Here is a 15,000-nt window from a genome sequence, read left to right on the forward strand (position 1 = left end):
ACATCACCAAAGCTTTGACAATGTTCTTACCAAATGTCATTTACTTGATGGGGACGGACAGAGAGACAGACAGACAGACAGACAGACAGACAGACAGACAGACAGGCAGGCAGACAGCTGAATAGATGGACAGACAGACAGATAATGTGATACAATGCACATTTTGTACATTCTGAATTTAAATATATTTTTCTTCATATGCTCATTTTCTTAGATATTTCGTCATATATTTTAAATATTTTTAATGTTCATATTTTCTGTATATTTTCTTTGTCTAAGAAAAGAACCTATGATTTGCTGCTGTCATGACACAATGTCACTGGGATTACTAAAGTTAAATCGAATCAAATCAAATCTAATCCAATCTAAAGATATATTAAACTAAACTAAGCTAAATTAAGATGATCTTAAGTGAAGCAAACCAAACCAAACCAAACCCTAACCTAACCTAGTCAAGTCGAATCTAAACTAATCTAAACTAAGCTAATTTAAGATAAAATAAGATAAAATAAGGTAAACTAAGAGTCGAATCGAGTCGAATCTAATCTAATCTAATCTAATCTAATCTAATCTGATCTAACCAATCAAATCTAATCTAATCTAATCTAATCTAACCAATTTAATCTAATATAATCTAATCAATCAAATCAAATCAAATCTAATCTAATCTAACCAATCTAATCTAATCTAATCTAATCTAATCTAATCTAACCAATCTAATCTAATCTAATCTAACCAATCTAATCAAATCTAATCTAATCTAATATAACCAATCTAATCTAATCTAATCTAACCAATCTAATCTAATCTAATCTAACCAATCTAATCAAATCTAATCTAATCTAATATAACCAATCTAATCGAATCTAATCTAACCAATCGAATCTAATCGAATCTAATCTAATCTAATCTAACCAATCGAATCTAATCTAATCTAATCTAATCTAATCTAACCAATCGAATCTAATCTAATCAAATCTAATCTAATCTCAGGCAGACAGACTGTGTGTGTTTACCTCAGCATGCGGACCAGGGCTGGTATCCCTCCAGACTTGAATATGGCCAGCAGTCCTTCTCTCTGGTGGGACAGGCTGTGCAGCACGCTGGCCGCGCACCGGGCCGTCTCCATGTCAACCGCCGTCGTCATGGCGCGCACCACCGCGCCCACCATGGCCGGAGACTGAACCAGCACCCGGCGACTCGCCTCCTTCCGGGTCAGCTGGTTGACTATCATGGCCGCCTTGTTCACCACGACCTAGACATTGGAAAAGACAGAAAATATCTATGTAAAAATGCAAATAAAAGAGGTATAGACACATAAACAAATAGATAGATGGACAGATAGATAGATGTTTTCTCACTTTTCACTGCATATTCTAATAAAAGCATATATGTTTTTTTGTCAGCCTTTGGTCTCCTAAAATTTCTTGAAATGAGCACGATGTCTTAAAATGCAAATAACATGCTCCGTGCACGAAAAGTGAAAGAAATATGTTTAATATGTAAGGTTGTGGTGTGATTGAATTTCTATTTGGAAAAATTTAAAATTTTGACAAAGCAACACCGCAGTGCCCCCTTGAGAAGAACGGTTCTGTTGGCAGCAGAGTGACAGATGTGTTGAAAAAATCAGACTTTTTGCGTTTTCTCCAGTCCATCTTGACCAACTTAACCAGAAGCTGTATTCTTGACTAGGTTCATGAGCTATTTCCATTTTTTTCTTTTAATAAAATTAAATATTGACTAAAATATTTTGGTGAAAAGCCATGAGACTGTTCCCTGCTGGAGGATCAGCTGCTTCAACAGCTGCTTCATTCTGTTGTAGTTCTCCTTCAGTACAAAGTCTTTTCTGGATATTTCTATGGCCTAAAATAACAGAAATGTGCGAATCATCTAAAAGCTTATGCTGCGTAGTGAGAGAGGTGAAACACCATTTGTTGTTTTGTATGTATGTATGTATGTATGTATGTATGTATGTATGTATAATAACTCATGTATATAATGTAACCTGTTACACCAACAACTCCATATTTATTCCAGCATCTTTGCACTCTGCACCATTGCACTATTGTCCTAGGGCTGTTTACATATATATCTATATATCTATATCTATATCTATATCTATGTGTGTATATCTATATATATATCCTCCATATCTATATGTATATATTGAAGACGAAGATTTGGATCGTGCAATAAGGCAGGCCTGCTCGGTTCTTTCGGTGAATGGTTGTAAAGATATACAAAGAATATGTTTAGCTATTAAATCGTCTGTGGTTTTAGTCCAGTGAGCTCCTCCAGAGCTAAAGTATAGGCAGGCTTCTCCTCTAGGGCACCGATGATCAAGTTATGTTTGTCTCTTTTATCAGTAAAAGTCGTATCACATAGTCGACATACGTCTTTTACTGTTTTATGTGGCGTTTTCTTTTGCAGGGATTTAACCAGTGGTGTAGTCTACGTGATACGCAGGTATACGCCGTATACCCACTACAAAAGCTCCAGGATTTCCGTATACTCCACTTAAAAATGCGCAAGGATACGTAACAATATAGTTTTGTGACAGAACTTTCACTTCGGTGATTTTGTTTCGCAAATACCGGGTAGAGTGTAACTGCAATAAAATAAGTTTTGCAGGGGAAGGCATCTCCTCCATTCACACTTCCATTCATAAAACTATAAGTGCCCGTTCGCCCCGCTGCTGCACAGAGCGCTGTTCGCTTGTTTATTCAAAGTTTATTAATATTGAATGTGTAAAATTTAATGTGTCGCGTGTCCAAATTGCACCAAATCCCACACTGCACCTCCTTGGGTCCAGTCATGTATGTAACTCAGTCAGCCTGGAGGATCGTACCGGGTCGTCGTCCGCCAGCAGCTTGGTGAGCTCTGGCACCGCCCTGGTGGCCAGCTCCGCGTCGTCCTGGTAGTTTATCAGGTGGACTATGGCCGTCTTCAGCAGCTGGGAGGGCTCAGCCAATCGCTGCACGTTGCTCTGCTGCGAGGGATCCGATTGGACGGGCATGGCCGCCTCCCCCTCCACCAGGGTCTCCGGGAACATGGCGGCCCGGACGCGCTGAGCCCGGGTTAGAGAGTACTGAGCGTCTAGGTCTGCAGGAGGGAGGGAGAGAGAGAGAGAGAGGGTTAGAGAGAATGAGAGACTGTGTGTGTGTGTGTGTCTGTGTGTGTGTGTGTGTGTGTCTGTGTGTGTGTGTGTGTCTGTGTGTGTGTGTGTGTGTGTGTGTGTCTGTGTGTGTGTGCGTGTGTGTGTGTGTGTGTGTATAACAATGCCTGTTTTTGAACACTGAGGGGGTGAGAGAGAGGTCTGGAATACAAATACAAAGGAAAAGAGAATGACAATGTGTACTATATTTTTGGGTGTATTTTGTGGTGTGTGTGTCTGTGTGTCTGTGTGTGTGAGGGAAGGAGGGGTGTTGTTTACACACACACACACACACACACACACACACACACACACACAGAGAGAGAAAGCGTCTTTGAAAGAGTCTTTGAACATAGCATCCAAAAACAAGTTTAAGAGGGGTCAAGATGGGTACATGCAGCGTGCGTGTGTTTTAGTGTGTGTGTGTGTGTGTGTGTGTGTGTGTGTGTGTGAGCAAGATAGTCAGAGAGAGAAAGAAATGACTGTACATTGTAAAACAGGATTCAGCAAGTTGGTTCATTTCAGCATGAAACTTTAGGTTGCTAGACTTTCTTTGAACTATTTACTTAACAAATTGAAACGAACATGATGACTAAAGTAATATTTGAATGTATTGTGTCCAATTTGAATAAATTCCACCTCTTTAATACTGCCTGCATTTTTATATTTTATAATGTTCTACTTATATATGGCATGAATTTCACATTTTAGTATATTTTCATATAGGCATTCTGCATTCATTTCTGCTTTAACTCAATATGCTTTACTGCTGTTATATTGCAAACCCTAATGTTCCCATTCATACATTCTACTTAAAAATGTATTGCAACTGGTTGCGCATGTTTATATAACCCACATTTTACTGTATTCTTGTTTATAACCTAATTTTATTCTATTTTCCCCCTTTGCATATTACCATTTGTTGCAGCAACCCTAATCATCAAATCATTAAAGTTTCATCAACTCATCTTTTGTTCCATTTTTGAACAGTTAGCGAGTTTATAAAGTTTGTTAGAGAGAGTTCATTACACTTGCAGATTTACTGAAACTATTTGACCTATTTTTGGTCTCCAAGCAAGCAAGACACTGTCCCCCGTGTTCATGATGCATCTCTCCACTGTCTTGAAGTCTTGAATCATCCAGTATGCGATTACTTGAAAATAATAATAATTCAGTCACTGTTGAAAGGATTTTCAAAATGACACTGACTGGCCCAAGGGGGAGACGCTCATTGGTTCGTTCATCCGTCTGTCCGTCACACGCAATATCACTGACACCGCTGATGGGATTTTGATGAAACTCGGGGGAAATGATGCTTCTCTACTGTGTTAGGCCATTTTCAAAATTACACCGACTGGCCCAAGAGGGACTGCTACAGTTACAGGTCAAAACAAGGTGACACGTTCGTCACTGATTGGCCCAGAGAGCGTGTCTGCATCATTCATGGGGACGAGGAGTCGAGTGAGTCTGAGAAACAATGAAAGAAATTAAGAAATCTTGTCTTGTAAATGCCCATATTGCACTTCAAGCACCATCTCATCTCCAGAGGAAAAGATTACTCTGAACACATTGGCCTTCATTTAAAAAAGTGTCTTTTTTCAAATTTGTCATTTCAAAACAACATGGAACATTTGCTTCTCAAAGAAGCCAGAAACACACTCCTCATCCACATAATGACTTCAAGGCTGAGCTTTTTAAACGGTATTTGAACACTTCCAATGCAGAACATTACCCAGTTAATGAGGAAGTTAAAATGAGTGCTTCAGTTTTACTAGATGAAGAAGTGGGTTTATTGCCAAACTTAACTGAGAAGAATATCGCCCACCTGCTGTTGAAACCGGAAAGCATTTTTAATATATCCAGGTGTACGGAGGAGGAGGTGAAGGAGCTGGATGTTATTTCTCGTTCAGCCTCAGGTGCTGTCATTAAGGACACTTTGCAGTCGCGCTTGAGGAGGCATAATTGCCTGATAGATGATTTAATAATCTCCAGGTTGATGACAGACCGGTGAATCCAACCTCATTAGCTTAGCCTTGGGAAGCGAAGTTCCTCTTGCCACCTCCGACAAGAGAGGGGAGTTTTTACGGGACATTTCTCTGTAGCAGAACCTACTGCAGTAAACACCTGTTCTGGAGACACTGCTTCAGGCTTCCAGGAGATCCAGGATTTGCTCATAAAAGATGGGAGAGAAGCAACAAAACAACTCATTTTATGATGGAGTTAATGAGTTGTTGTCTGGAGATGATCTAGCTATTGCTCTTACTTCACATGTGGATGATCTTGAGGTGCGTCATCCTTTACAAACGTCGAGGAAAAAGCACAAACTCACTTGTGTTTTGTGTTTTCTAGCCAATGTGCCCCCGCTGCTCGCTGACCTCCCTTTTTTTTTTTAGCCATTCTTCAAGTCTGGCAGTGTAACAAAGGTTTGGGGTATAGTACAGTGTTAGAGCCACTGCTAAAAGATACTGTGAGTGTAGAAGAGGAAGGAGTTGATGTTGCTGCAGCAGGCGGACGAGTCAAGGGGCACCATGCTCCAGACAACCTGGGCACCCAATAGCCCCCTTTCCACTGAGGGCCAAACCTGGTGCTTGAACTTAATTCCAGAGTTCCTGACCCCTTTCCATTGGGTTGGCCTAGGCCAAAACAGGGCTAGTCCAGGGGCCAGTTGCATAAAGATAGACCTGGTCTTAGACTTAAATGTGACTTTAAGTCAAACTTGCTATAGACATTTATATTTACCTGTTCCTACTACTTCTTGGTTGTTGTAGATCTCGAATGGTTTGTTTCTGTCTCTAAAGACTCGCTCTCTTCTTCAGACTCTTCCCAAAAACCAAAGATTTGGCATCTTGTATGAAACAACTTCAGTATTTAAAATTCTCACTCTGACGGTTAGGCCGACTCGTTGCCATAACAACAAAGTTCTTAACTCAAGATTAGCCAGGGGGAAGGTGGCTATCTTTCCTACCTCAAAATAAGTCAGTCATAATATTTAAGTAACAGACACTCTTAATTAGACTATTCCAACCTGAGAATCTAAGACCAGTCTAAGGCTTAGACTAGTCTTAAACTAGGGCTGTGGCCAGAATGGATCGCTATTCCCTCATTTGTATTTCCCTATATAGTGCTGCTCTATTAGTGCACTAATTAGCGGTAAATCACACATGATTAATGAGTGAATTCAGACACTTAATTCATCATCATTCATCATCAACCTGCGTCTGCATTCACCAGCCGCATAAACAAATGTTGCGAGGAGCAGGAACTCAAGCCCCACTACTTGGGCCTTGATCCTCAGGGCCAAAGCTGTTAGCCCTGATGCTTATACATCATCACATTCTATATTTTTTCAAATTGCTTAGTAACGTCTGTAACTGAGTGCAGCTATTCCTACATTAATGAGCATCTACCTGTTAGATGTTAATTCTTAAATCTGCATTACTTCAGGTGATATCTAAAATACATCTTGCTACACATAGAAAAATAAGACTGTTATGAGTTGGAAACAACTTTTTAGCCTGATACCGTATATTAAAACCAACCAAGCCTTATTTAGCTGTCTAGAAAATACCCCAATCACTCACTTTCCAAGTTTGACACACACAGTAGTAAAGGACTAATGTTAAAGGAAAAAAAAACTGCCTTTGCTTACGCAGGCAAGGCAGTTTTTCTTTACTTTAACGCCTTCAGTAGGCGTTTGAATCACTGCCCAGCGATGACACTTTGTTTTTTTATGGGAATGATGTTAGCCTCATCCTGCAACCGTCTTCTTTTTTAAAACTTCCCACAAAGTATACTGAGCAAAAATATAAACGCAACACTTTTGTTTTTGCTCCCATTTTTCATGAGTTGAAATATAAGTTCTAAGACTTCTAAGAAAACTGCACACTTTAGAGTGGCCGTTTATTGTGACCAGCCCAAGGCACACCTGTGCAATAATCATGCTGTTTAATCAGCATCTTGATATGCCACACCTGTCAGGTGGATGGGTTATCTTGACAAAGGAGAAGTGCTCACTAACATGGATTTAAACAAATTTGTCAAGAAAATTTGAGAGAAATAAGCCTTTTGTGTGCATAGAAAAAGTCTTAGATCTTTTATTTCAACTCATGAAAAATGGGAGCAAAAAATTTGTGTTCAGTATAATTAAAACTAATGTTAACGATTATACGGTACATTTGACAGCAGCGTTGTCTGCCATGTTTGATGACAAGCAGTTGTGTAAGTTAGTTGTCATGGTTACGTGGGGACCAGGTTGCTCAGTGGAAACACTTTAACAAGTTTAGCCCAGTGCTAGAGTTCCTGGCTAGAGTTCCTGGGCCAAAGTTCTTGGGCTTTTGGCCTTCAGTGGAAAGGGGGCTAATATGTGTTTCTTGAGTTCACAAGTCTGTACTTTCTGTCTCGGAGAGCAGTCGGTTCTCGGTAAAGGGAGGAGGAACAGGGGCATTTCCACCGAGAACGAAACAACAGTGTAAGTGCGAGTCCAGGCAGTGCAGGAGAGGAGACGTTTGACTCTGAACATTTTGATGTTTTATCTGGCTAACCGCCTGATGTGTTACACCGTAATTTAGTTCCATTAGAAACGGTGCTGTGACTAAATGAGGAAACATTTCACGTTTGAAGAACTGAACAAATTGATCAGAGTTCCCAAACACGTGCAGAGATAAAGCGGAATGCGCCGCAGTTGGGTCTTTCAGAATTTTTGCCAGAAGTATCGGTGGGATTATCCGTGAGAATTGGGCTTCGCTGCGCCTCGTTCCCCTCACTGTTGGATCAGAAGTACCTGCGGATGAGCCAACATGGCGGGTTCTTTTGGACCTCGAGGACACAGCTGAGCTTGTTGTATCCCCGGCCCAGACAGAGGAGACTATTCGCTTCGCTTCCTAGACAGTTTCTAATCATTGTTTTTCCCCTGAGGAGAGGTTTATTCCAAGACATCAATTTCTCGAGCGCTATCTGAAACTGACACAGGCTGTCGGTCCCCTCGTGTCATTGTGGACTGTGTTTTGAGATCGGTCTCATCAGTACTAGCCCAAACTATATTACCGTGAGAAATAAAAGGATAAATCATAGTATAATACAAGTTCAGTAAGATCTTCTCTGACAGGACACGTCTTATTCTTCTTATCACGGCAATGTTTTTTGCTATTTTATTAGACACAAATGTAATGTGTATTTTCCAGTTCAATTGATCATCAATATTTATACCAATGAATTTTGCATGGGAAACACGCTCCAGAGAAACAGAGTTGTCAAGATGCGTTATGCTTTTATTGCTAGGCTTGAAAATCATATAGGAGCTGCTTTAAATATTAAGGGATAATTTGTTAGTTTTAAATCAACTTCTTATCCAGGACATCATTAGAGGAGAGGCTTATTCCAAGACATAAATTTCTCGAGCTCTCTCTCTGAAACTGACACAGGCTTTCGATCCGCTTGTGTCATGTGGACTATGTGGGTTGAAGCTAAACATCTTTTTTTTAAGCATGTGGTCAGACGTACCACAGCTTTTGAGACATTCTGCTCTCTCAGTTTAGCATCAGTTAGTGGTTGTATATCGTCTAAATCAGTGGTTGTCAACCTAGGGGATAGGGTACCCCCCAGGGTGGTCGCAAGATAATTTTTGGGGGGTCACAAGAAATTTTATGGGATAGGACACATGCATATTTCTACTATAAAAATGTATTATCATGTCTATTTTTTCAGATTTTTCTCTATTTTTTTCTTTTTTTTTTCTTCTTTCAGATAATGAATTAAATGAAACAACCTGACAAGGGAAAATCATTCTTTGATTGAATTCTGCACAGACACTGCTTCGCTTTAAGGGGTCACGAGCCAAAAAAGGTTGAGAGCCACTGATCTAAATGACTGTAATGTTTTAAGATTTTCTTTACAGGTCACAAAAATATCAACAGCAGATGTCTGCAGAGGGACTACATTGAAGAACTGAAAACAAACCACCAAAATTCCCTGGTGACAACGATACAGCGGCACTAATCGCTCCACTGCTAAAATCATGGCTAAAGGTTCAACAGGTGGTTTGCCATAATTTGGAGAGTTGATTCAAATTTATTGGTAATTTACAAACATGGATTCATAGTGAAACAATTAAGTGCTTACAGTGAAAACGTTACGAGCTTGAATAAAAGTGAAACAAGTCTTTGAGGCAGTGGAGTTGTCTGAAATCTTCCCTCTGCACTCATAACCCTGAAGCACTATATTTACTCACCATTGATGGCTACATTCAGGTAATGATGTTTTCATCTGTACCTTTTACATGTATGTTTTCCTTTAACAGCATTACATGATTCACTCTTCAGCCTGTTCAGTGGGGACCATCTACAGTTAGAACCCAATGACTTCTGTCAGCATCTAGTTTACATTTCCCCCAATCATTTTCCAATGCATGTATATAATCAAAAGTTTTTCAGCATTTTAAAAATACATAGCATGAAATGAACCACTGTCTCAGCAAACAAAGACGCCTCAGATAAGAAGACATGGACGTGACAATAAAGTTTTAGAGGTGACATGTTTTTAAGGGATTATTTCCTAGAGGAGACGTCCATCTCCTCCTGTGGGCGTCAGCTGACTGAGAGCAGAGGCACAATCAAATAACGATTAAACAGAGGAACTTTGTCAAGCCAAATTAAAGCATCATGTTTACTGTGATGGATCCTCTCGCTCTGTGGAAGTTGTTTTTCATACTGGACAAGAAAGAAGGGCAGCAAATGGCTTCTTCTGAAGGGAGGGAAACAAGCGCTGATATCTGCAACTATGCTGACTGTGTGCAGAAACAGATGGGCTTATGTTCAATGAAAAAAGACATGTATTTGGAAAAATGTCTGAAGATTTGGAAATAAAACAATTCATTTATTTTCAATGCCACCTTTTGATATTTCTATTCAATGCTTTACTCATGTGCCACAATAATGTAATGTTTTTGAGTTAAAATATCTTCATTTGGGGGCTTTTCCAAGCAAATATTGATGATTGTTTGCGATTAAATCAGCATATATATATTTCTGCCACCCCTTAAAATCTCCATGCCACCCTCTTGCCACCCCATGAATATTTCTCTAGATCCGCCCCTGAGTCCAATGTCTGAACCAGCTAAACTTCGGGGCATACTTGCAGATCACAACATTCAGAAACTGGATTTACCCTCTGTAATCCCTGGGACAGGGGACATACTTGCATCTATTGTGCGAGAGACATTTGGGATTTAGGGGAATCTCAATTTGCATTATCAGAACACCTATTTTGGTGAGCATTATATTTCTCTCTGACATCAACAAGTGGCATCAAGGACAGAGACACAGTCAAGTTGATTTACATTCTCGAACCCCTCGCAGTGACTTTGACATTCACTAATGTTGACAGTTTCATTGCTGGTGTGACAGATGGCTCCATTCAACGTTTGGATGAGTCTCGCTCCTCTGGATCCCAAGATACATTGATTATTTTATTACCAGAAAGTGTGACTCATCTGACGCAGGGTTGGCCCCTCTGAATTTCCAATAACTCCCTTTGCATACAGCGGGGAGATAATGCCCGAAAAAAAGGGGGGTAATGAAGCCTGAATGAGTTCTTATTCTTATCTAACCCTAACCATAACCAAAGCCTTTCCCAAACCTTAACCAAGTTGTTTTAGTTGCCTAAACGCAGTGCTTAATTTGTGTTTGTCTGGTAAATGGTTGAAGCCATTGCAGTTTCCTTGATGTGTTTATGTATGATTAGGACATCTCACAGCAAAGTATGCGGGCATTTTTATGTTGTGCACAGCGCAGTAATATCTTTAGGGCAGGTTTGTAAAAACCCATTGTTTTGGACAAAATGAGCATTATGTAGCCTATGCAATAATCAAATATCAAATAGTGTCTTGTTGTACTATTGTGTTCTGTATATTGCATGTACAGGAAACATTTTTGTACTTTTTGTTTTTGTACTTTTTATTTTTGTTTTTGTACTTGTGTTGTTTTTTATCTTGCGCCCCTGACTGCAAGTCAAGTTTCCCATCTGGGATAATAAAGTGACTGAAGTGAAATATTGTTATAGGTCCCCAGTAGTCAGAGCTCTAAGGTCATATAGTCATTTAGTAATGTTTAGGCTGTTAGGTCTACAATAAGCTGTTCGGCTGCACCACCGTGCCTCCAATGCGCTCGTTGTCTTGATATGTTCCGGAACCTTTCCCCTCCAGACCGACTCGCGGGAACACCGACCCCTTGGTGTTCCGGGACCTCATCATTTACAAATTAAGCGCTGCCTAAACGTAACCGTTAGCCAGCCTTTAGCGGAAAACGGCGTGTCCAATCGGTGCTGTTGTCACAGAATCCAATTTGTGGCGGTGAAATGGAGAAATAGGAGTTTGTAACATGAAAGAACGGAGCTCCAAAGTGAAGTGAAGAAGAGGGGCGAAATTCACCGGCCAAATCATCAGCGAGGAAAACAGGCGAGACATTGTGATTTCAGCAGGCGTGACGCTGTCAGGAACTGAGCGTCTGTTGTTTTCAGTGCAGCACAGGTGAGAAAAGGCTCGGTTAAAACAATGCTGTTGTTTTGTTTTAAGGAATAATTTGAGGGAGCGCATTCACACCTTTCATTTCATTCCATTCTATGCCTATTCATGCAGATCAGTGAGGAATTCAGGAGAGTAACCGCAGTCAATCTCGAGTCCAAAGTGTGACCGATACGCCTCGAAACTTAACAGAGGAGGAGCTGCAGGTATGAAGATCAAATACAGTAATTACATGCTTCTTCAGGTGTGAACAGAAGATCGCATCGCTCCAAAGGAAGGATAAGAAGAAGATTTCAGCTTGGTATTCACCAGGCTAACCGACACGCCCCGCGTTTTCTCTCCGCATCTGCAGCCGTCTCAGCCGAGGCATATCCCACATTCAGATCACTTTCATTGGCATATTTTGGCTTTACAGGGAGTCTAATCTTGAGTCGTTAGGGGAAACTTATTGATGTGTGGGAGCAGATTTAAGGGAATCGATGAGAACGTTTTTTTTTTGTTTGTTTTTTCAGGGCAACACGACTGAAATACACCGAGAAGTTGCCATGACACCCCAAGTAGAAATGACTCGGCTTTTATTTCTTTGCGTAATGACAGTATATTATTTCTCAGAGTGTGTGTGTGTGTGTGTGTGTCTGTGAAAGCTGTGGAAGATGTGGAGTGTGTCTCTGCACTGACATGTGTGTGTATGTGTGTGTGTGTCATTTCCATGGCTGCTAATCCGAAAGATACTAGAGGCGATGGGTTTTGAAGGTCAATACCAAAGGCAAATTTTAAAAAATACTGATTATAATTAAACAGACATTAAAAATAATAAATAATAAGGGGCACATTAAATAAATAATAATAATAAGGGGCATATGTTTTTTAGCATATAAAATAAAACATCTAATATTTATACAAAATCCATAAAAGCTGACTTCATAAACCCCCAAAATCCCATCAGGATTAAAGTTTGTAACATTAATTTTAATGCTGACACTGTGCTATAACTCTGGGTCCTGGTTAATGAGAGCTGTAGGAGGAGATGGAGAGGGAGAGAGAGAGAGAGAGAGAGAGAGAGAGAGAGAGAGGGTTAGATGGAGAGGTCTGGAATACGCGGCAAGATAGAAAATGATTCTGTTTGTTTGTTTGTATGTGTGTACGTGTGTGTGTGTGTGTGTGTGTGTGTGTGTGTGTGTGTGTGTGAGAGGGACTTTACAATACAAAGAGCCTCTGGGCAAGGCAAAAATAAGTCAAAGAGAGGGTCAAGATGAGGCCATGTAGCATCTGTGTGTGTGTGTGTGTGTGTGTGTGTATGTGTGTGTGTGTTTCCATGTGTTTGATAAGTGTGTGTTCTAATATGTGATGTTTGTATGTGTGTGTGTACTATATACAAATATGCGTGCGCATGTGAAGTGTGTGTGTATAGATGTGTGTGATGATTGTGTGTGTGTGTGTGTGTGTGTGTGTGTGTGTTTGTGTTTGTGTGTATTGACGGTGACAGTGAGTCATTCAGTCATGGGTCAAGAGTTTGACTGAGTCAGTGTTGATGTTTTTCTGCCCAAACTACTGAAGGCAGACAGATCAAAGAGAGAGAGAGAGAGGAAGAGAGAGAGAGACAGAGAGAGAGAGAGAGAGAGAGAGAGAGAGAGAGAGAGAGAGAGAGAGAGAGAGAAAGAGAGAGAGAGGGAGAGAGAGAGAGAGAGAGAGAGGGTTATTTATAGAGCACTTATCAAAACAGAGTACACAAAGTACCTCACAGTTAAATCAGTACCGATTCTGTATGGTGCTATACAGATCAAATTATTGATCGGTTTATTAATTTATGATCAGTGTGTTTGAATGTGATCTCTGACTGTTGAGCTGCCTCCATCTCCTCTATGGAGAATACTAGCAAACACAATGTGAGTTATTAAATCTTACAAAAGTCATACAAACCCAGATGTTTGCTCTCCAGTCGTGACACCATCGAAACTTATTTGCATGCAAAGAGGATTATGGGAGCTTAGTAAAAAAAAAACAACAAAAAAAAAACAACCACCCAGTTTAGTTATGATAGCGTCACCTGTGGGGCTGTCCAGCCCGCCGGCTGCCGTGTCCCCGCCCCCCCCGGCGGTCCCGGTCCCGGCAGCGGTGGCGGTCCCGGCTGTGGTACCGGCGGTGTACTTTTTACTGCCGCTGTACTCGCTGCTCTCGTCGTCCCGCACCGTCGTGGCTCCTGATTGGATGCCGGAGTCTGAGGCGTAGTAAGTCTGCTGCCACTCGGCCACTTTAACCACACTGTCCGCCTCACTCACTGAGGGAAGGAGTATATATTACTACTAGTACTACTGTTACTGCTACTACTGCTACTACTGCTACTGCTACTACTACTACTACTACTACTACTAATAATAATAATAATAATAATAATGGTAACACTTTACAATAAGGGTACAGTAAGTAAGTTAAGGGTTAGTTAATGCTTAATAAGCATTAACTAACCCTTAATTAACAGTTAACTAATGTGTAATTTACTAATGGTGTTCATGGCTAACTAAGGTATTAATTTATACATTATTTAATAGTTTATAAATATGATTATTAAATAATGTATAAATTAATACCTTAGTTAACATGAACACCATTAGGAAATTATTACCGGACACATTAGTTAACTGTTAATTAAGGTTTAGTTAATGCTTATTAAGCATTAACTGTTAATTAAGGGTTAGTTAATGCTTATTAAGCATTAACTACACCTTAATTAATGTACCCTTAATGTAAAGTGTTACCACAATAATAATAATTCTACTACTGCAACTGCTATACTGCTACTACTACTACAGCAATTACTATTACTACTACTGCTAATAATAACAATAGTCATTATCATCATTTCTACCTCTGTTATTTGAAGAATTACTACTTTGACTACTATGATGACTTCTACTACAGCTACAACTACTACTAGTAGTAATAAGTACTAATATTCACTGCTTTACTCACTGGACAAGAACAACAGCAACGTAATAATAAGAATCATCATCATCATCATCATCATCATCATCATCATCATCTCCAGCTCACACACTGCAGCAGCACATCAGCAGTATTTGGTGGAAGAGTGACTTTCTATATCTGCTATAAAAGGATATATGAAGAGAGAGCAGAGTGTGGAGAACTCACTGTGCATGGACATCATCTCCGCCCAGTGTCGACCGCTGCCTTCACTGACCTTTGACCTGCAGAGACACAGAGAAATCATTAGGATTACACACAGCCTTCTGGGATTTGTCTTTAGTGATTAGAAAATTAGTATTTCATTTCAGTTTTTTTATTTTCCCTGCAAATATTATTAGCGCTTGCA

At 40.1% G+C, this 15,000-nt stretch overlaps 1 protein-coding gene across 1 annotated transcript in view; it reads right to left on the reverse strand.

The window, feature by feature from the left end:
- Positions 1–14,835, reverse strand: part of LOC139644409 (junction plakoglobin-like) — a 52,412-nt gene extending 37,577 nt beyond the window's left edge. Inside the window, exons 1-4 of the mRNA XM_071519762.1 lie at positions 14,820–14,835; positions 13,717–13,947; positions 2,849–3,102; positions 1,017–1,255 (exon numbers count right to left, since the gene is read on the reverse strand). Coding sequence (XP_071375863.1) covers positions 1,017–1,255; positions 2,849–3,102; positions 13,717–13,947; positions 14,820–14,835 — 740 coding nt within the window. The remainder of the gene's footprint in view (positions 1–1,016; positions 1,256–2,848; positions 3,103–13,716; positions 13,948–14,819) is intronic.
- Positions 14,836–15,000: the final 165 nt, after the last annotated feature.

The sequence above is a fragment of the Centroberyx affinis genome, unplaced genomic scaffold (genome assembly GCF_046629955.1).
Source record: "Centroberyx affinis isolate AG114_WGS23_722 - 3 ecotype Tasmania unplaced genomic scaffold, CSIRO-AGI_Caff_v1 ptg000060l_1, whole genome shotgun sequence".
Classification (NCBI taxonomy): Eukaryota; Metazoa; Chordata; class Actinopteri; order Beryciformes; family Berycidae; genus Centroberyx; species Centroberyx affinis.